The following is a 21,445-nucleotide window of genomic DNA, read 5'->3' on the forward strand; positions in this document are numbered from 1 at the left end:
TGTATGCAGTGTATTATTTGTTGAAACTGTACTTTCGATTTGATTTGAAACTGTCTCATTGCTATATGTTTATCAATAAAACTTTGAAAAGAAAAAAAAAGATATATGTACAGAATTTATATAGTGGTTCTTCTTAAATATAAATTTAATGACTTTTCAGCATTTCTGATGAAGTGGTGACTTGTAATTGCTGCTTTTGCAATATTTATTCAGAGGCTAGAAAACTGAAACTACATAATGGTGCTGTGTGTGTGCTCATAAAATTTATAAATAACTTTATAAGTAGTTTATTTTCTTCACACATGATTACTTCTATGACTACTCCTGATTAATATTTATTAAGAATACAGATATTTGGTGACAGTCATATTTGCACCATGACAGCTATAATATTAAATTAGAAATGATATTTTAAATAACAGACTACAGACATCATGCAAAGTAAACCCCTATACACAAGGAGAAATTAGGATGATGCCAACACATTTTCTCTATATTTTTGTAAGTTTACAAGAAAAGTAGAATTTTAATCTCTCTCAAATTTGAATTCCTTATCTTTAAAATGAACAAAGTAATTTCTTCCAAATCAAAGACTATGTCAATGATTAACATAAAGAATAGAATAAAATAAAGAACGAGTACCTAGCTTAGTCCTTGCTTCATGACAGGCTTTCATTTCCTATATGTTTTTTAATTTAAAAGATGGAATATAATGATAATTAATCCTGTGTAAAATATAACCGATAATATTCATTTGACTAGATTACAAAGGGATTTAATAAAGTAAAAACTTATGATTAAGTTAAGTTGAAAAATCCTCATGTGATCTTTAGTTATGCATTTTATTCTAATTGTAAAACAATAATTGTGATTACTACTTATGAAGAAAAACAAAGAATAATTCTGTATTCAAGCTATTCTTACCTTAAAACAATAGAAATCACTTATGTGATGGAGCAACTGAAATAAATGAAATGAGAGACTGTCATTGCCAGTTTAAATAACTCTAAATAACAATTATTAAAAGGATGATTTTTAGTGCATCTATCTTTTTACATTTTAATAATCTTTGAGATACATATATGTATATATATATATATACACTATGTATAGTATATACTACAATATATATGCAGTATATATACATTCATACTATACATAGTATATGCTATACAATATAGTATATATAAGAGATGTGAATTTTACTATGTACACAAACATATCTTCTGACTATTTTAAAACTAAAATTTGATACATGGTTTTAGTTTACGTACTTTTAGGCTTTCCGAAAGTGAGTACTCAGAGGGTAATTGATTTCATAATAACTCAATCAAAGTAAGTGATTTTTAAAAATTTTATTTATTTGTTCATTTGTGTGTGTGTGTGTGTGTGTGTGTGTGTGGCCAGTTCAGCCCACCAGGGGGGGCAGGGCTGGCTGGCATGTGGTGCTGAGGGATTGAACCGTGGTCCCTGTGCTTTGCTAAGCTTGTTCTAAGTAGGTGCTTTAGACCACTGAGACATCTCACCAGCCCTAAGTGATTTTTGAAGAGAATAAAATTATGTGAATCAGAGCACTATGATGTAAATATTCAAGCAAATTCATTCAAGCAAAAAAATATATATATAGCAAATAACACAACTGATATTTCCAGAACCCAGTTCCATAATTTCTCAGAGCAAATCAATTGGCCCAGATTACTGATTTAAGCATTATAAATTATTAAAATTTCAGCAAAAGCTAATTCTGGCTTTATAGTTCCACAAGAACAGAATAACCAGTGTGACTTACCATTCTTAAATACTGAAATATCTTTAACTTTTATTAATTTAGGAGAGTTTTTTGGTCCTTTTGTCTTTCACTGTAAATTTTCACTGTTAAAGAGAAGAATGTGATCTCTCATTTCTTAAAAGTTAACTATGTGTAGATGTTATGTGATACTCTTTACAGCTCTGCATATACTATTTTATTCATGCTCACAGGATGGAACAGGTGCTGTTTTATATGCTCTAATAAGAGGAAAGTCGCTCTCAAATATCTTGTTTAAGTTTACCAAACGGGAGAGTGTGGATTCAGTACAGTTTGTTTCATGTATCATATTGTTTCTTTAAAAATAGAAAATGATTACATAATTTGTCCCTCTAGCTCCTTATAGAGACTTATATATTCTGAAATTAGTCTATTAGTTCTCTTTGCTTAAGGCTGAAAACTTAAGTTACACATTTGTTATGATGTATTACCCTTCCAGCTGTCAGTGTGAGTACCTTGTTTATAATTAGAAGGAAGTATATGTAGCAAAGTTGTTAGCCTATAGTAGAACTTCTATCCTATCATTTAGTCTACTCAAATAAGTGAGCCACGTGAATTACTAATCTTCTTTGCATTTGTATGAACTGCATAATTTATCAATGCTTCGTTTCTGCTTGTAGGGATGACTTGTCAAGCTCGAACATCATATACTGAGGATGAAGTTCTTTGGGGTCACCGATTTTTCCCTGTAATTTCTTTAGAAGAAGGATTCTTCAAAGTTGATTACTCTCAGTTCCATGCAACATTTGAAGTCCCTACTCCACCTTACAGCGTGAAAGAGCAAGAAGAAATGCTGCTCATGTCTTCCCCTTTAATAGCTCCAGCCATAACTAACAGCAAAGAAAGGCATAATTCAGTGGAGTGCTTAGATGGGCTCGATGACATTAGTACAAAACTTCCATCAAAGCTGCAGAAAATTACTGGAAGAGAAGACTTTCCAAAAAAACTCTTAAGGATGAGTTCTACAACTTCAGAAAAAGCCTACAGCTTGGGAGATTTGCCCATGAAACTTCAACGAATAAGTTCAGTTCCTGGAAACTCAGAAGAAAAACTGGTATCAAAAACCACCAAGATGTTATCTGATCCCATGAGTCAGTCTGTGGCTGATTTGCCACCAAAGCTTCAAAAGATGGCTGGAGGAGCAGCCAGGATGGAAGGAAATCTTCCAGCCAAATTAAGAAAAATGAATTCTGATCGCTTCACATAACAAAACACCCCCTTAGGCATTATTTAATGTTTTGATTTAGGCATAGTCCAATATTTGGCTGACGAGATAATCCTCCCTAAGAAATTTGAAAGGTTCATTTTACCCCAGTTCAATAAACATATTTGAGAACTCTCCATTCCCAAGAACAGCAACTGTGCAGAGAACAAAGTTATGAAGGGAGGACATCATGAGGAAGTTATTAATGGGCATGTATTATCACATCAAGCATGCAATAATGTGCAAATTTTGCATTTAGTTTTATGGCATGATTTATATATGACATATTTATATTGTACATTCTGGAAAAATATATATAAATATATATTTAAAGAGGAGGTACTCTCCCCATCATTTCTAAAATATGTATTAAGCCAAACATGAGTGGATAGCTTTCAGGGTGAAAAATTACACACACACACACACACACACACACACACACACACACATATTTATATATACATACACATACATATATATCTGATACAATTGTGATGTTTTGTTCAAAGCTGTAGTTCTTGTGCATGTTTACTTTATTAGAGTAGAAAGGCTACTGACATTAATTATTAATACCAAATATTTTAGCCTTAAATTATTTGTCATTTAAAACTCTCATTTGATGTTTTTGCTGTTTAAGGTCATAGGAGGTTTTCAATTGTACTTTATCATGAGAAAGTCATGCAAGTTTATACTATTTATGGCCTTCCAAAAGTATAATCATATGGTTAACTTGTTAATTTTTGAGCATTCCAATACATGATATATCATTAAAATTTTCCATGATTTTTAAAAATTGCTAGTACTGGGGGGAAATAAATGTTGATTAATTTGAGAATTTGTGCGCTCCTGGGCTAATTAAAATCTCTAGAACTTCTCTTGAATGACCTAATATAAATGTGTGCTCTGAAAAAATGCTCAATTATTCTAACAGTAACCAGGTTATATTTGAATATATCAGAATCTACAAAATTGCATAGTTAATGAGCTCTATTTCAAACTAATTCAATTGGAAACATATTTATTCTTCTGGTACTTTTGTTCGTTAAAATAAACCCAAAATTTATGTTTAAGGAGACATGATAATACTACAACATAGATGATAAATACTTATGCTTAAAATATGTATGTCTATTTGAGTCTCTTTTTTATGCTGTTCTCTTGTTTATGGCATTTGTTGTGAGAGGATAGACTTTTTCTTCAACTGGAAATCCCATCCCAGGCATGTCACTTACAGTTAAGAAGGAGTGTTTTAACAGACCTGGAGAAATTAAAATGAAATGGGTTGAAAATATATTACACAATTTTTTGTGAATATTGATTTTATTGGTGTTTGGATCTATAGTTTACTCAGATAATTTTAGCAACATTATTTTTCTAAGCCAATTATCTAATAATATTCACAACTCGTTAGTAGAAATCAAAGCTGTTGATCAGTAGAAAAAGCTTTGGAATACAGAGACGCTTATAAAGTTGTAGAAGAGCTTCTCATCAATATACTATAACTTTTTCTATAAAGCTTCTTCAGGCATTGCAATGTAAGTATACCCACAATCAATCCAGTTCTCATTGATATAAAAATCACTAATGGCTGGTTTGAGGTACCATCATTTCCTATTTATAGCTACCTAATAATAATTTTATTATTGGCAAATTATTACATCGACAATTCCATTATTAACTACAATAATATCTTCTGGCTACCTCTGTATCAACCAAATTCTGTAGGTGCAAACATATACCAGGGAATCATTACTGGCAAAATGATCAGTTTTTAGCATTCATCCACTGCAAACAGAGTGCTTGTCCCATCCCTTCGTCACCAAGTTTTCTTATTTCCTGGATATAGGAATGCAATAGAATTAGAAAAAGGGACAAAGGGCATAGTGTATGTATTAGCAGTGGTAGAAACTGCATAGATCATTTAGTCCAACACCTTAAAACTAAACAGAGCCATAATTCACTTTGGAGAGTCATTGTAATTTGTTTTTGGTACAAAAAGGAAGAACCAAAAACAAACTCTCTGAATGTATTCATTCATTCAACAATATCTTTGCATGCCTTCTATGTCCTAAGCATTGTTTAGTTCCTGGAGATTTGAGCACGGCTATTTCTTAGGAGGAAATTCTTCATGAACAGTGCATGCCAGTAGGAGAGTAAAGTTAAATGAAAAGACAGGGACATAGTGGAAAATATAGAATAAGAGTTAATTATTTTGGAAGAAGTGACTAGCTTAGGGAGGTGGGTAATATTTGAACAGAGACATGAAAATGAGAAAGAGCTACTGTTGCCCAAATTAATTAATGCAAGTGAATGATATTATTTTTCTTTTTCCACGCGTGTGGGAAAGGTATGATTTCTGCATGTAATTGCAGTTTAACCCCTATTTCAAAGTTTCAGTCTGCCCAGGAAAATTCCAGTTTATATTTGTTGTACTTGTGTAATTAGTAGCAATCCTTTCACTATTACAATGTCTTGGTTTGGATGATATATGGTAAAGTTTATGTTCAAACTCAATTATGAAGTATGATATATTTGGATAAAAATAAAGAATTTCTTTTCTTCTTCTTTTGCTTATTTTTTTTGACACAGATAATTCCAGGCTAAGTCATCTGTTACATATATTTTAGCCTGAAGGACTTCCTATTGAAGTGATTTCATGTAAGATGTTTAGTGCGTATATGACATGTCTCAGCAGTGAAAAGTTATACATTTTATTGAATGAGTAAAAAATAAGCTTCAGTATTTCCCTTTCAGGAAGTTGTAAGAGCTTACATCACAAACAGTAAAAGTCAATTTCAGTCAAGATAATTTTTAGTCCACCAATGTTATGGCTCACAAGCAAGAAACTTAATGTACTCATTGAACTGCATAACTCTACTCAACAACTGGAAAATAGACCCTTTTTATAATATTTTCATGAGATAGCTCTTGTTACAGTAAAATATTTCATTCTATTTATCAAAATGTAAATAAAAGAAATATAATTATTTTGATAATGCTTATCTTCAATTCAAATATTTATTCTTTTCAGCAATATGTGAGTATACTTTGTAAATATATACCAAATGAAAAATATGAATATTTTATCATTAATTATTTCTGACAAAAATTCTTATGCTGTTTGAAATTCATTTACCTATACATTTAAATACAATGAAAATAATTCAGTTGTCTCAATATTTGAAAACCTTTTTTTGTCTTGACAAGATGAATTCACATAATATATTACTGCAACTGGCAAAAGACTGAGGTCATGGAGAAATTGACTTACATTTTATGTGTAGTTTGAATCCTTCTGCCAATCCTTACTATGAAAAGGGTTTAGCGTGATGGCATAGAATGTCTATGAACTTCACTTCAGAATGTATGCTTGAATTACATTGTACATATTCAAATTAGTACCAAGCTAATTGTACTTTTTGGCATGCAATATATAATTATTTAAATGTACAAGATTATTTAAGGTACAAAATATAAACTCATATTCAGTACTGCAAGTTCAGTTTTATAAAATCTATATTAAACTTTTGAAACATGATTGGGTTTAATTTTTGCAGTGTGCTTATCATTTTTCCACTTTTCTAAAGTTAATTATCCATATTCCTTGCTTCCTTTCATTTATCCTATGACAATGAACTAGTAAAAGAGGATGATCCAATGCACTACAAGTTATTCTTTGAGAATTACTTTCATTTTTGCTTCTCATTGCTGAGATACTTCATTCAGCAAGATGAAATCAGAACTTACTAATTCTGATTACCCGAGAATTGCATTTCTTGAAAGAATCTCTATAAGCATCTAACCCTTCATGAACCAGTATTTTAGAAGCCATTTCTGATTTTGTTTAAATATGTAGTCATCTTTTACTAAGGTATTCAGTTGGCTCACTGGACAGGGTTTTACATACAGAAATGTGTTATCAGTCTTGGAACAGATTAGTTCTTGAAATATGTAATTTACCACCAAGGTGCTAACAGAATTAATTCACAATGCTAACTAGCTATAGCATGTAACTTAGGTTCAGAGATAATGGTCCTCATCACTAAGTGGAACTGTTGGCTTTTTATTCCAAATTTGGATTTTTTTTAACCTGTAAATTCATAAACTCATGGCTATTTCACCGTGTCACCAAGGATATAGTTTAGTTGCATAAGCACCTGTCTGGCAAGTGTAAGGTCCCAAGTTTGATCCCCAGTATAAAAAAAGAGCTACATTGTTAATGACTAGTGCATGATAAAGAGAACAAGTATGTTAGAACCTTACTCCTATAAAGAATCACATCTGTGCTCCAGTTTATCATTTTCTACTGTCAGTCTACTTGAATGGCAAATCATCCTCCTTTTACAGGTGAAGATATTATTTCAGAGAGGCTCCTTACTAGGTTTTTAAATTAAATTCACAAATAAGGTATAGTCTACACTCCTATAAAGTCTATTGAAAATCTTTTCGAAAAACAATTTACTATCCCACATAATTTGGATTCTTGAGAATAAATATTTAGTGACTGTGTGCAGTGTTTCAAACTGTAGGATGTCTTGTGCAATAAGATTCGCATCTCTCCTCGTGTCATTGGAGGTCTGGAGGGCGGAAGGCACTAGGAATATGAGCACATGTGCTAAGAACTGTGTGATGCTTGATGGGTTAGGAAAGTAAGTAGAAGATTAAGGTGATCTACAAGAAGGTAGAATCGTTGGCCCATAGAGACCTCCATAAATAGCAAGAAGGTTAAAAAAAAACTCTAAAATGCAGAAAGTCAGTAGATACTTAAAGAGATTATAAAATATTTCAAATAAGGCAGAAAATTTTCTCATTTCTATGTATGTCAGATCCAGAGGTAAAAAAAAATGATACATGATACTTAGGCATACCTGCTTTGTATAAATTTAATAATATAAAGTATGATAGAACTAGCTGAAACAGCTACCGGGGTTTTCCTAACTCTACACTATTCCATTTCTCTTCCTTTCTCTAGAAAAATCATCACTATCTGGAAATTTATAATATGCTTCCCATATTATTGCTGTATATGTGTGTACATATATATGTAGATATATATTACATATATACATGATACCTAATATATACATATATATATATATATATATATATATTGATAGACAAATATGTGCTTAATGTAAATATAAGTTCATAGACTCCTAATCACAGCTTTGCTTGGAGTTTTTCAGCCCTTTTTTAGATCATGCATTTTCTTTATTTTGCCATCTTTTTTAAAAAATGTATTTGGTATGGGTCTCATTATGTAGCTTGGACTTGTAGTGATCCTCCTGTTCTCAGCCTCCCCAGCGCTGGGATTATGGGCATGCGCCACCGCACCTGGACCCATTCACACAGTGTGCCTAGGGGACAGGGCCAGCATGGCATGCAGGACCAGGGATCAAACCCTGGACTCTGCACTTGCCAAATTGGTGCTTAGTCCACTGAGCTATCTCGATGGCCCTATTTCTCCATCTTATACATTTCCTGTCTTTTATTTTAGCAACCTTAAAATTAAACCTTATATATGTGACCTATTGAAATTCAAATTTCATTAATGTTTTCTATTCTTTTAAGCAAAATAAAGATGTAAGAACAAGTTAAGTTCAGCCATATACTCTTTCTCCCCCTTTTATGAGTTTTTGGTTTTATTTCATTTCAGTAGTACTAGGGATCGAACTCAGGGTCTATGCACTGAGCTACATCCAAGTATTTATTTATTTACAGAGTCTTATTAAGTTACAGTGTCTCCTGGCTGGCCTTAAATCTGTGACCCTCCTATCTTAGTCTCCCAGTGCTGCAATTATAGGTATGCACCACCATGGCTACATTTTCTGTTATGTTTGTACAGTGGTACACTTTTTCAAAATGTTTTAATAAAAATTATTTGTGATCTTTTTAAACTAATATGTTTTCATTGGTCTTTATATGTTTTTGGATTCCTGTATGTTCACTGGAGCCTCATGTTTCTCAGTCCTGTATTCTCTTTTCTTTTGTAATTACATCTGTCTTTTAATCATCCATTTGGTGAACAACTATGATGGAAAATATCTGTGGCTAACCATTGCCTTACACTTGCTTTCTGGCCTGTATTTTCAGTGAGAGCCCTATTATATATTAAATATTGGGAGAGTGTCTTAGTTACTTTTCTCTAATTGCCAGGACAAAATATCAAACATCCAAAATTAAAGAAGGAAAGTTTTATTTAACTCACAGTTAGTGAAGGTTTCAGTCCATACTCAGTTGGCTCCAAGGAAAAGGGGCACATGGCAGAGGGCAGCAGCTCACGGTGGCAGAAAACAGCAGAGCCAAGGGAGAAGACATGGCAGCAGTGGTAGAGGCAAGCTTTTCTCCTTTCCTTATATTGCTTTTAGGCTGTCTTCCCCAAGGTGGGGGCAGCACTTCCACCCATAATCCCAGCAGTACTCACACCCATAACCTCAGCTTTGGGTAATGAATTAATCACAACTCTAGAACCATGCCCCAATGACTGCATGAGACTTTGGGGGGACAACTATGTAAAAACCATAACAGAGAGATATTTTTATATTTTTCTTAATCTGATTATTTGGTTTTACTATGGTTTCATTGTTCAGAAGACAAATAACAAAAGTTCCTGAATTTAGAATACCTTCGAGGAGAAGGTAAACATGCATAACTGCATAATACTTAACTTCAGGTTTTAACTTTTCCTAGGATATCTTATGCCTATCCATACACAGCTAAAGTTCCTTGTCACTAGTCCATGATGAAGATTTTGGTCCCTAATAGTCTGGACAAGATGATAAAGGGATACAATAGCTGATTCCTGTTTTACAGGGTGTAAGGCTGAACTGGATACTAATATATTAGTTCTCTAAATTAGGCCCTCCCTGTTTCTAAGACCAATCCTCTTGGAGACACACACACACACACACACACACACACACACACACTTTATATATTATTTTCCTTTTGAATTTCAAAGATGTTATTCCACATGTAATCATGCATACTTCTGTATATGTGTACAAAATTATGTATATATGCATAAATATATCTATAGTGGAAAGTGTACATGCCTTCACTGTATGAATACATAGTATCACTATAGAAAATGATAGACAATAGATTAAAGGTTCAAAGATTTCATATATGATTATTAAAATAAACTAGTCTCTATTCTACTACTTTTTCCTTGTATTCTTCTCATGCACCAAATATTCTTCTGAGTAATTCTATCATGATTTAAATGTAAATTTCTAAGTTTTTTTTGCTTCTTCTTGATACTCCAGAAAAATACAGAGATGACAAATAAAAGACGAACTGTGGAAATATTGTGACTTTCTTTTATGTCAATTTAGTTCATTTCATGTCATTTATTGTCCAAGACTCATAACTTTACTAGGTTTAATTTTCAAAATTAGTTTTGTTTGCTAAATGTTTATTTTTAAAATAGTTCTCTTCTTGTTTCATTAATGCATGTTTTTATCTCCTAAGTTATGTATACTAGTGGAGTCAGGGAGATAGCTCAGCAGGCTCAGTGTCTGCATGGCCAACACAAGGACCTGGGTTTGATCCCTGGTACCACATGCCGTGCCGGCCCGGTGCTGAGCCAGCCACCAAAACCAGGTATGGTGGTACATGCCTTTAACCCCAGTGCTGGAGAGTCTGAACTGCATGGTGAGAACTTGCACCAATTCAATAAATAAATAAATAGTTACTATATTAGTATGTTTTCACTATTTTTTCCTTTCTACGTTACATCAGTTTCAAGTGTATTTTTACACGTATGATTTTGGGTCTTTCATATTGAATGATTTTCAAATGTGTGAAAAGATTGTTACATCTTTGTTCCTATTTAATAATAGATAAATTATAAAAATCATTGATGTTTTGTGCAAATATATGCAGTAAGTCAAACCCTGATCTTTCCTGCTGAGTAATACAGTTCAACTATGTACCTAAAATTAGTATCTTTAGGCCTGTTCTTATTTTTTTAACCTAGCAAGGTGATTTTTATTATTTTTAAGATTCCAAATGGTCATGTGATGGTTTAAGTAAAATGGGTTTCTGTCTTTGCCCATAATATAACAAATAATATGTCAGACTAGTCTAAAAATAGTTTTTCAAGAACTACAGTTCTATCAAACTCCAATAGTAACAAATTTAGCACCCATTAATCAGTAAGATTTAGGCTAAAAAGAGATATAATTATTCAAAAAAATCCAAGGAAATATCTTGCTGTGGTTATGGAAGCTGCACTGAACCTGCATTGATTCTAGATCCCTGAACCTGTGTAGGACACTTGGCCCTCCACCTTCTTGTGGACCTGTGCTCAAGGAGCTATCCTGACCCTCTTTGAATCTGTCCAACTCTGTGTGTTTAACAGCAGAGACAAAAGGCCAGTGTGAAAGAGCTGGCCTAAGCTGTGGCAGAGATCCAGCGAGGCAGGTCAGGAGGAAGTGACCAAGTGTGCTCTCTGTCCCATTGTTCACAACAGCAAACCTGGACAAAGAAATGACCAGTGACCTCAGAAATATTCATGAAGTTTATGTGGTTCTTGATTCCTCCATCTGCTCCAGCTTCAATTTTTTGAAAGTTCTTTTTATCTTAAGACATTACAAAATAGTAAAAACAAAAAAAGTAGAAACCATACAGAACTTCACCAAAAGAAGTAGGAATTGGACAATGGTTGCTGTATTGCATAATATTGTCTTTAAATTAGTTGTCCAGATTACCAGATAGAATCATGCAATATATATATAATTTAAAAGGACAAGAAAATTGACCTATTCACTATTCCCCCCTATAGACTAACAGGATAGTGATGGCTTGGATAATTGTACTGCTGATTTCTGCCAGTCTGCGATTCTTCTCTTAGATTAGTAACATTTCTCAGGTAAGATTCTTAATCTCCCCTTTTCAAAGTATGTATGACAGGCGTCTGGCTACCGATGTTCTAACAGTAGAGGTTCATACAAGCCTTTATCCCACTTTAGAATAATATCTTCATCTTTAAATGCATTTAGGGTCTCATATTTTGTACACAGTTTTACTGTCATCCAAAATAAAACTAGTATTCAGGAGATAGGAGTCATGTGCCAGTTCGAGGGTGGATAGGCTGGTGAGATCTTGTCTCCCTTCTCTCCAACAGGAGCATCCATCTGCTCTGGAGAGAGTTACTCAGGGACGCCTGGGTGGAGGAATCAATTAGAAAAAAGGTGGGGACGCCCAGAAAGGTAATTTCTATTGAATTCCAGTTTATTTCACAGTCAAAATCTCTTACTTCTTTAGAGTGTGCTTCATCAGGCACCAGAAGATGTTTGATTCTTACATGTTAAAAAGAGCTGTTTAAATAAAATGAAGAGGAAAGTATCAACTATGATGCTAGTTTATAACTTGAAAGATGATGTAAAAAGGAAAATGATAAAAATGTCTGTCTTATGTTTAGATTTGGTTTACATTAAAAAGGTCCTTGTTATTTAAGTTTTAAAATGTAGATGTGAGCAACAGGAGAACCAGGCATTTCAGCCCTGCCCACCATTGGTAAAAGTAAGGTTTCCCCTATTTGCCTTTCTAGTCCAGAGGGTGTGGACTTCTAAAACAGCTATAATCCAGGCCTCTACAAGGCTACACCCATTCTTAGCTGAGTTTATGCAAGCTCCTCAAGGACAATACCTTTTAAAGAAGTAAATAGGAAATTTGGAACTTCCAGAGTTCATGTGCCTCAGATGACCCTGATAAGTACATTGATGTCTTTTAGAGGATTTATTCAGACTTATAAACTAGATTGGAGAGATATAATATTAATCTTAAACCAAGCTTTGACTTCTATGAAAAGCAGGTAGCCTTATAAGCTGCTACTACATTTGGAGAAGAATATTATATTGTTATAAAGACTCAAAAGATGGACAACCAGTGGAATTTCCTGTTCCCACTGGAGCCCAACCAGTCAGAGCCCTGCTGCTAATAGCCAGGCAGAAAAATGGAAAAGATGTTTTCTTTCAAGAGTGTATTCTTCAAGGTCTAAGAACTAAAATCAAGCCTTCAGTTATTAAATGTTAGCTATTTATCAGGAAAAAGAGGAATACCCCTCTGATTTCTTAAAATGTTTAATAGAGAGATTGGTAAAACATACTTTGTCAGATGTTAATTCAATAGACAGACAGATTACTCTTACAGATAAGTTAAAGAGCTACAAAAGATAGCTTTTGCTCCAGACAACTCATTTCATACTTTGGTAAAAACTGTTTTAAGTGTCCTATAATTGGAACTGGGAGAAAACCAGGGAGAGAAAACAAACAGAACAAAAATGGCTGCGATTATTGTGGCCTCAAAACAGACCCTAAGTTGGATTCTCTTGGCTCCAAGAAGAGCTCACCAATGATGACATTCATCTGCTACTGCTGTCAGAAGCCAGGCCAGCATAAGAGGGACTGCCTCAAGAGCCCCACAAGCCATGCCCTGACTGCCAAGACAGCCACTAGAAGTGAGACTGCACTCTGAGGCAGAGGCCCCAGAGCTCAGACTCTACTTCCCAGGTGGCCCAGCAGGACTGAAGGGCCCTGGGCCTGCCTCCTCCCTCTGGCCAGATTGTTACCTCTACCTGCTGTCTCCATGGAGGAGCCCTGAGTATTCATGACTATGGTAAGGGAAAAGACCAGCCTATTGCTGGACATTGGCACAGGTCTCTTTGTCCTTCTCCAACCCTGACTTTCCTTCCAGTCATCGTACCTCAATAGAAACAGACTTTAGAAGGTATATTGCTTTAGCTGTAACTGAGGTAAGGCAATATATTCAGATTGTTTACTAAGCGATGGTGCTGAGACTGATGTTTTACAAATGTAATATGTTGTTATTCATGTGTAAGACAAAGTATTTCACTAGTTAAAACAGGTTCCCGAGGACAGATAACAACCTGTCAGCATAAAAATGTTCTAAAGAAACTGGCTTATGCAGTGCCCAATAGCTTTGGGCCTATAGATAGAACCAGGCGTTGTATTTGTGATATAAAACTCAGAGCCACAGCATTGAAAGGAAAAATCCCTTGGCAGTGCCCCTTGCTTACCATGGGGGCCATATCCAAAACACTGAATGGGACATTAGTTTAATATGACTAAATGCTTTGTACTTCATGATGAGTATATAACCTTGGTTGATTTTTAATATATTTACAGTATTTTGTGCTGATAGTTAATGCATATGTGACCTCTCTAACTAAAGTTAGAGAGACTTACAGCAAACTGTCAAACTCCATGAATAAAGGGGTCTAAAAGCCAGTGAGTTATGATTGCTAGGTCTCAAAACGGTTTATAAATGTACCTGTTAGCTTGAATATTCATGCTTTGATTATATATGTTCTAATATCTCAGATAATTTATTTCTAGAAGATACGAAAACCCAGGTAACCATACAGGTAAAATCTAAAACCAAAAAGTTATATCTTTCTCAGTGAGCCCCAGATTTCTGACACAAGCTATAAAAGTTAAAAGGGTTTGCAGGAATAAATTTGTCTGATTTGAGGTGTTTCATAGTAAAAAGAATACAAAATGGAATTATAGATGAAAAATAAAAATGGGGATACTAGCCAGCCTATAGGAAAGCAGAAGTGTCCACAGCTGCTAGAGAAGGAAAAAAAAGTGTTTATGATGGAGTCAGAGGAAGTTTCAGATTGAGGTGGTCATGTGTCTTCCCTCTCAGTCTGAGGGAACCCATGTTAACTGCCAATATAAGGAAAAATCCCGTTAAACTTTCAATAGATTGCTTATGCAGATTTGTCAGTAGTTATCCAGCCAGTGGCCCACTTGCAAATGGGAAAATACTGTTTTCCCTATTTCTGGCAATCCATGTGTCCCAAGTAATAATAGAGTAGGTAAAATATAAAAGGCCAGGTTGTTTGAGACAATATACAATGACCATAAAAGATAAAAGGGATTAAACCTCACATATAAGAGATATTTGCTAATAGACCTACAAAAAGTTCTAACTCATCTTTTTTGTAATTATTCTGTTGTGATTATCTGACTTGTTTCTTTGGCTTTGTCTCCTCTAGACTCAAAGCTATACATCTACCCAAGAGAAAACTGCCTGTCATCTATCGAGGGCCTTTAGCTAAAACCTCTGAAGAATATATCTGACTGCCAGTCAACAACAACGACCCATTTCAGCGTGAAGAAGCCAGAGCGGTCTTCGCCCATATTTCCCTTCACGGCAGTTCAGGTTACTTCTTCAGAGGGGGGAATATTGCAGGCAGCCGAGTTAGATAAAAAATATTATAGGCAGTCAGACAGGGTCAGGCCCTCGAAGGAGACAACACAGAATATAAGATGTCTTACAACTATGGGAGGGGCGGATGCTCCTGCTGTGAACCAGACCTAAAGACCTAAAGGCCAAACAAATGCTAAATGAGTAGCACCTGGGATTGATATTCTAAATAGGTATCAATCACATGGAAAGACCCAAGTGAGTCACTAGCCCAACCCCCAACAGAAAGAGACCCTATCCAGCATTCCAACCCCCAACAGGAAAAGACCCTGTCCCATATGTAATACCATTGGTTGACCATAGTTTTGTCCCACCTCCTGCCTACCTAAGTGAGTTCCCATTCTCTCTACCTTAACCTCACATGGTTTTACACTATAAAAGTCCCTGGAAGAGACAACTTCCTGGGGAACTACCTGCTTAAGCCCCCCTCCTGTCCCTCTCTTGGACAGGAGCTTCCTTTCTCTCAATAAATATATTCTGCTCATAAAAAAATAAATAAATAAATAATAAATAAATAAATAAACAAAATAAAACTAGTTTTCTGGTAGGATTTCAGAGACACAATCAGCAGTTTGAAATGTTTTAAAAACAAAAGGATATTTCTAAGGGATCTACTTTTAAAACAAGATTTCTACTTTTTCTACTGTGTTTACTGTTTCTCTATTGTGCTTAGAAATCACTCTTCTATTGTTTAAGTTATTTTAGAAAGCAAAAGAGTTAAGCATTTATATTTAATATTTCACTTTTACAGAATGGCAAGCTCAATTGTGTTCACTGTCCATCACTATGTAACAAATTAACACTGATCTTTTAGCTTAAACAACATGTCTACTGTGTTATAGTTATTCAGTTAGAAGTCAATATGGGTTTCATGCAGTGTTCCCAAGGGTAGACTTCCACAATGACCAGCTGAGGGACAACCATAGGAGACAACTGTGGTCAGGGAGCTATGGTCAGGCTACAAGAGACACCTAGAATGTGTGACTCACACTCTATTCTCATGACCAGAGTCCAGATTTAGCCTGAATCTGTGGATTTCAAAGTCCCAAAACTGGCACTGTGCTGTAAGCCCACTGGCTACCTTGCTGGTCGACAGCCACAGGTCTGTACTCTACCTCTCCTTTGACTATTGATGAGAGAAGACTCACAGCTTGAATTGGACACTGCTAGAAAACTATAGAGCCAGGAGATAATGACCCAAATAAACATGAATTTTACCACCTTTATTTTCTCTGTATATAAATTTTATAGGATAGAAACTATTCAATTTCAGCTTATACTGAAATTCATGTTTCACATTATCCATAATTTTCCTTCAAAAAACCCCAGATTTGTGCATACCAATTAAATGTCTTATTCAACCATAGTTGTTTTGATTAAATGTGAAACTCTTGCATAATCCCAGTTATTTGTCATTCTGCACTACAGAGTTGATATTCAACTATAAAGTACACATTGAGTGAAAAATTTTTGGTATGATAGGAATATATAGCAAAGAATGCATTCATCAAAACTCTAATACCTGAGAATGGTTAAATTAATTATTAATAATCAACTTAGAGAAAATTTTTATTATGGGGAGTATGCATTGTACATTGTCATATTTTACCACACAGATGAGAGCCAAAACGTTGTATATATTTCACATGGGGCACAAATGATGAACTAACAGTGTTCAAAAGTTCCATTGGTATGAACCAGTAAGTTATTTTGCAGTCACCATTAATGTTTTGTTTTTCCCACCAATACACTACTATTAGTTTCAAAATATTAAATATCCCTTTCATATGAGAGAAGATCTTACTTGATTTTTACTATTTAATATCTGTACCAGTTTTACCCATCCATATATTATGTCTCAAATAAACAAATTGAAATCAACTACAGGATGGAAATCTCAGAAACTCCTCAATTTAAACATATTTATTGGTGCACAAGGCCCTCTAGTTTTAGCTGAAAGAAGATGGAGAGCTCTGCAATTTTGAAGGATAATTTTAGCTTAGTAAATTAAAGACTTTTGTTGAGCTTCTACAGCTGTTGCTGTAGTTTTTTAGCCTAATCAAACCATAAGAGTAGTAGTCAACAATAGGTGGAGCTGCAGACTACTAGCAGAGCCAGTATAGAATTTGGAGTCCCCTTTCTATATTTAGCACATATTATTAATTTTTATAAATTTCAGTTATAATTTTCTGCTGAGTATTTAAGACCAAGTTAAGGTGAGACTTGTGTTAATCAAAATTAATGCCATGCTATATCTATTAAGGTAGTTTGAGGCTCTTCAGGGGTTTTAAGCTTTTTATCTTTGGATAAGTAATTCACATCAGCTGGAAAAATACCTTCATAAGAGAAACATCAGACTTACAGATAACATCCATTAAATAGGCAGGTCTCAGATCCAACTGGTTGTAATCTCCACTTTTATACCTTAAAAAATAATTTCTAACCTTGGTTCCTTCACTGATTTTCTTTATCATTCTGGGTCTTATGTTTAGGCTATTCTTTCTTAATCTCTTGGTGGAATTTATTTCATTTTACCTAGAAGCTATCCAATTCCAAATGGTCATGCAGATTGAACCAAAAATGAATGTGCTAAATATTTTTTACTGTAGTCTACTAGATTATTCCTCTAAAGAAGATTCCATTACTGCTAAACTCTTTGTTAATGTATTTGGTGCAAGGTCTAACTACACAGCTCAGATTCATAATGATCCTCCTGTCATAGCCTCACCAGCTCTGGGATTACAGGTGTGCACCACCACACCCTGTCTTGGTGGCCAGCTCAGTGAGGCCAAGGTGGGACTGGTACGGCATGTGGTACCAGGGATTGAGTGTGGGTTCTTGAACTTGCCTAGGCAGGTACTTAGACAGCTGAGCTATTTCATGGCCCAATTATGTCTATTTATGTCCCTTCTTAATCTATTTCTCATAATCTATGTTCTTATAAATTTTAATAATTTTCATTTAGAAGTTATAACATGCTTTTGAAAATTTACAAAATATGGCTCAGTGGCACAAAGCCTGCCTGGAAAGCAGGAGGTCTTGAGTTAGATTTCTGGCATTAATTAATTAATTAATTGATTAACAAACTATAGCATGCCTTTTAAATAGCTGCTCATACTTCTTTATATATATATATATATCTTTTATTATTACATAATTTTTTAAAGTTCTTAAAACACAGAACGTCTTTTACTATGTCATTTTTCAAAGCTCTTGAAACATATTAAAGTATCCTTTACTGTATAATACTTCCATTTTTGCATCTGCCTTAACTCCACCCAAATTTCACATCAGAATGTGTTGATCCACCTTCTCCATTATGCCCATAGGATACTGGAATTTGTGTTGCAAAGCAGAACACTGTGTTCTCACTTCCCTCACCTTTAGTAGGTTTGGTACTTCTTACCCCTTATTATTTTCTGTAACTTGAAGGTATATCAAAAAATCTGCCCAAAAACTTGGCAAAGCAAATAAATATTGATTTAAAATTTTATCTTTTTTTGAGGTTAGGTGAGATTTTATTGGAAATGAGGAGAAAAATAGGTCCTGGGTTTCCAGGACAGGTCCTGAGTTGTGTAGCCACAAAGCTTCCCAGTGTAGAGCTAATAAGAGATAAACAGCACAGGAAGAGCTCAATTGTTTAGTGATCACCTATTACAGGTTCCTCTGTGGATTGAAAGCAAACAATTGGGACTCAAGCTCTCTAGCCCAGTTCTTTCACATAGTGTTTACAGCACACTGAGATCTTAGAAAGAACTAGTTATTTTGAGCTAAAATACCTCAGAAGTTCTGAGGAAGGGGTGGGATGCATTTTTTACATTAATTTTATTGAGAAAGAAGTAGCAATGAGACAGTTTCAAAACAGGTTAGTAGGACAGTTACAATAATTAATACATTTCATAATGTCTTCATAGTGGTTATTCATAGTATAAGATGCAGACATAATATCTTGTCTAAACACTATTAGTTCAAAACTTTCTTCTCATTGAAATAAGAGAAAGTAGCTATATATCTATGACAGCTATTTTGTACATACAGATATATATATATATATATATATTATTTTTCACTACAAAATGGTCCTTCATTTATATCCCCCTTTCTTTTTTACTTTTTTCAGAGATGGACATTCCATTGCCATTCATATATTGTAAGTGCATGAATTCAGCAAAGTAATCCAATATAGTCCAGTAGTCTATAATAGTAATGGGTTATCTGCATGACTGGTAATGTCAGAAGTTGTTGACTTGAGCCTTTTACAGCACACCATATTCATATGGCTTTACTTTTTTTTATCTTGGTCTTAGCCATCCAGCAGAAAAGTATAAAATCTAGGTATAAAAACTGTGCTGTGTTTCATGCCACAGGAAACTCATTGCATTTCAAATTCCTCAAACTTCGAGAGTTCAGTAAGTAATGATGTCTCCCTTTAAGAAAGAGAGGCATCATTCCATGCTATCTGAGCCATGCTCATTCTTGCTCAAATTCCTCATTCACTATCCTTAATTTTATCAATGGGGTTGGTCACTCCACTCCATCTCATACTCTCCCATTGGTTAACTGCCTTACTCACAACTACATAAACTGTTTTTTATATCACCTGGGCAGTCAAGGACCTTCTTCAGATAATTCACATAAAGAGTCTTAGATAGAAGTCATATTAGCCTTTAGGAGTAAAGGTTTAGTTGGCTCACAATTTCAGAGGATTGAATCTACAGATGACTAGCTTCATGGCAGGAATAAAAAGGCAGAAGGGAATGCAAGAAGCTCTCTGGGTTAGAGTGCTTGAGTCTCAAGCTTGAACCTGATTAGTTCACTGTGTCCAGAGAAAAGAACAGGGGGAAAGTTCCAGACAGAAAGAGGTCAGGGACCTTATATTGTAATCAGGGTCATACCTTCATCAGTCACACAGACACCATAGCTACGTGCTTTACTGATAACCGAGGTGGTTGAATGAAGATATATAAGATGTTTGGAACATTGTGATGGTTTTGTATTATACTGCACTGGAGTGAGATGTTAATCATGAGCAAAGGAGTGACATTGATCTGATTTACCTGATGACAGTGCCTACTGTTTTGAAATAAATTGACAATAAATAAATAACTCAAGATGACTCTTTGGAAGGCTTTTGTAACCCTCTACACAGCAGATGCTGACAAAATAAGCATGGAAATAGCTGCGAGTTCAGTCAAAAGTGCTTGTATTCTGGATTATTTTCAAAGATAATTGAGAGGACTTGTTGGTTAAATAGAGTACAATTGCCCTTATAATTTTTAACACAGCGCATATCAAATCAAACTGTTTACACATCATTTGTAAATCAAATATAGTGACCACAGAATCTTCTAATGATAGCCTACAAATAAGACTAAGATGTGAAGGCAAAGAGAAAACTTCTTTTATAGTTTACTTGTAAAGAGGTCTTCAAAGAACACCAGGAGCGCTGACTTCTTAGGTACAATTACTACGTTTAAGGAGAAGGAGGAAAATTACAAGAACAGCAAAGTTATTGATTGAAAATGGATCACAAAATAATCATGGAAATAGGGGCAAGTTCAGTTAAGGTACTTGTATTCTGGATTATTTTCAAAGATAATTGGAAAGCTTTAGCTTTTGATCGAAATTTTGATCAAAAGCTTTAGCTTTTCCACATGATTTTCATATGTGCTAGGCTGCTCATAGGTCTTCAGAAACTAATACTACAAATAAATGTTTTTTCTAAAGAAGAGATTTTAAAAAGCTGAAATTCATTTATTTTGAAGATTGTAGTAGGTAGAGATAGGAAAACTCTGAGAAAGAAGCTTTTTTGTTCAATATTTTGATTAATTTTAAGGAAATATTCTTTCCTTTTCTCTTCATTAGTTTGTAATGTATTGCAGGATTTAAGAGCAGGTGTGATAAAATTTAAGTTTTCTTTAATACAATGTACTATATCAAATATTAAATGAATCACATATGCTAAACCACAGCACTTATATCCTGCTGTGTTTCACTGAGTCATTTGTGCTATGGCTGAGGGTTAGATATCCAGGCTTTGCATACTCAACAAGCTGTACAAGGTGGAACTCTCTAGAGGAAATTTTTTTGTTGCATTGTTCAGTAACAGGCTGCTTTTCTAATATATCTTTCCAGAGAAGATTTCTTTTCTGATGATTTTTCACAAAAGTGCTGTATTATGAAGTCAAAGTTTT

General features: G+C 34.5%; 1 protein-coding gene across 1 annotated transcript in view; it reads left to right on the forward strand.

Moving 5' to 3' along the window:
* Nucleotides 1–5,575, forward strand: part of Kcnj3 (potassium voltage-gated channel subfamily J member 3) — a 156,379-nt gene extending 150,804 nt beyond the window's left edge. Inside the window, exon 3 of the mRNA XM_004629473.2 lies at nucleotides 2,428–5,575. Coding sequence (XP_004629530.1) covers nucleotides 2,428–3,014 — 587 coding nt within the window. The 3' untranslated portion in view covers nucleotides 3,015–5,575. The remainder of the gene's footprint in view (nucleotides 1–2,427) is intronic.
* The last annotated feature ends 15,870 nt before the right edge of the window (nucleotides 5,576–21,445 follow it).

Source organism: Octodon degus, unplaced genomic scaffold (genome assembly GCF_000260255.1).
Source record: "Octodon degus isolate 3935 unplaced genomic scaffold, OctDeg1.0 scaffold00030, whole genome shotgun sequence".
Taxonomy (NCBI): domain Eukaryota; kingdom Metazoa; phylum Chordata; class Mammalia; order Rodentia; family Octodontidae; genus Octodon; species Octodon degus.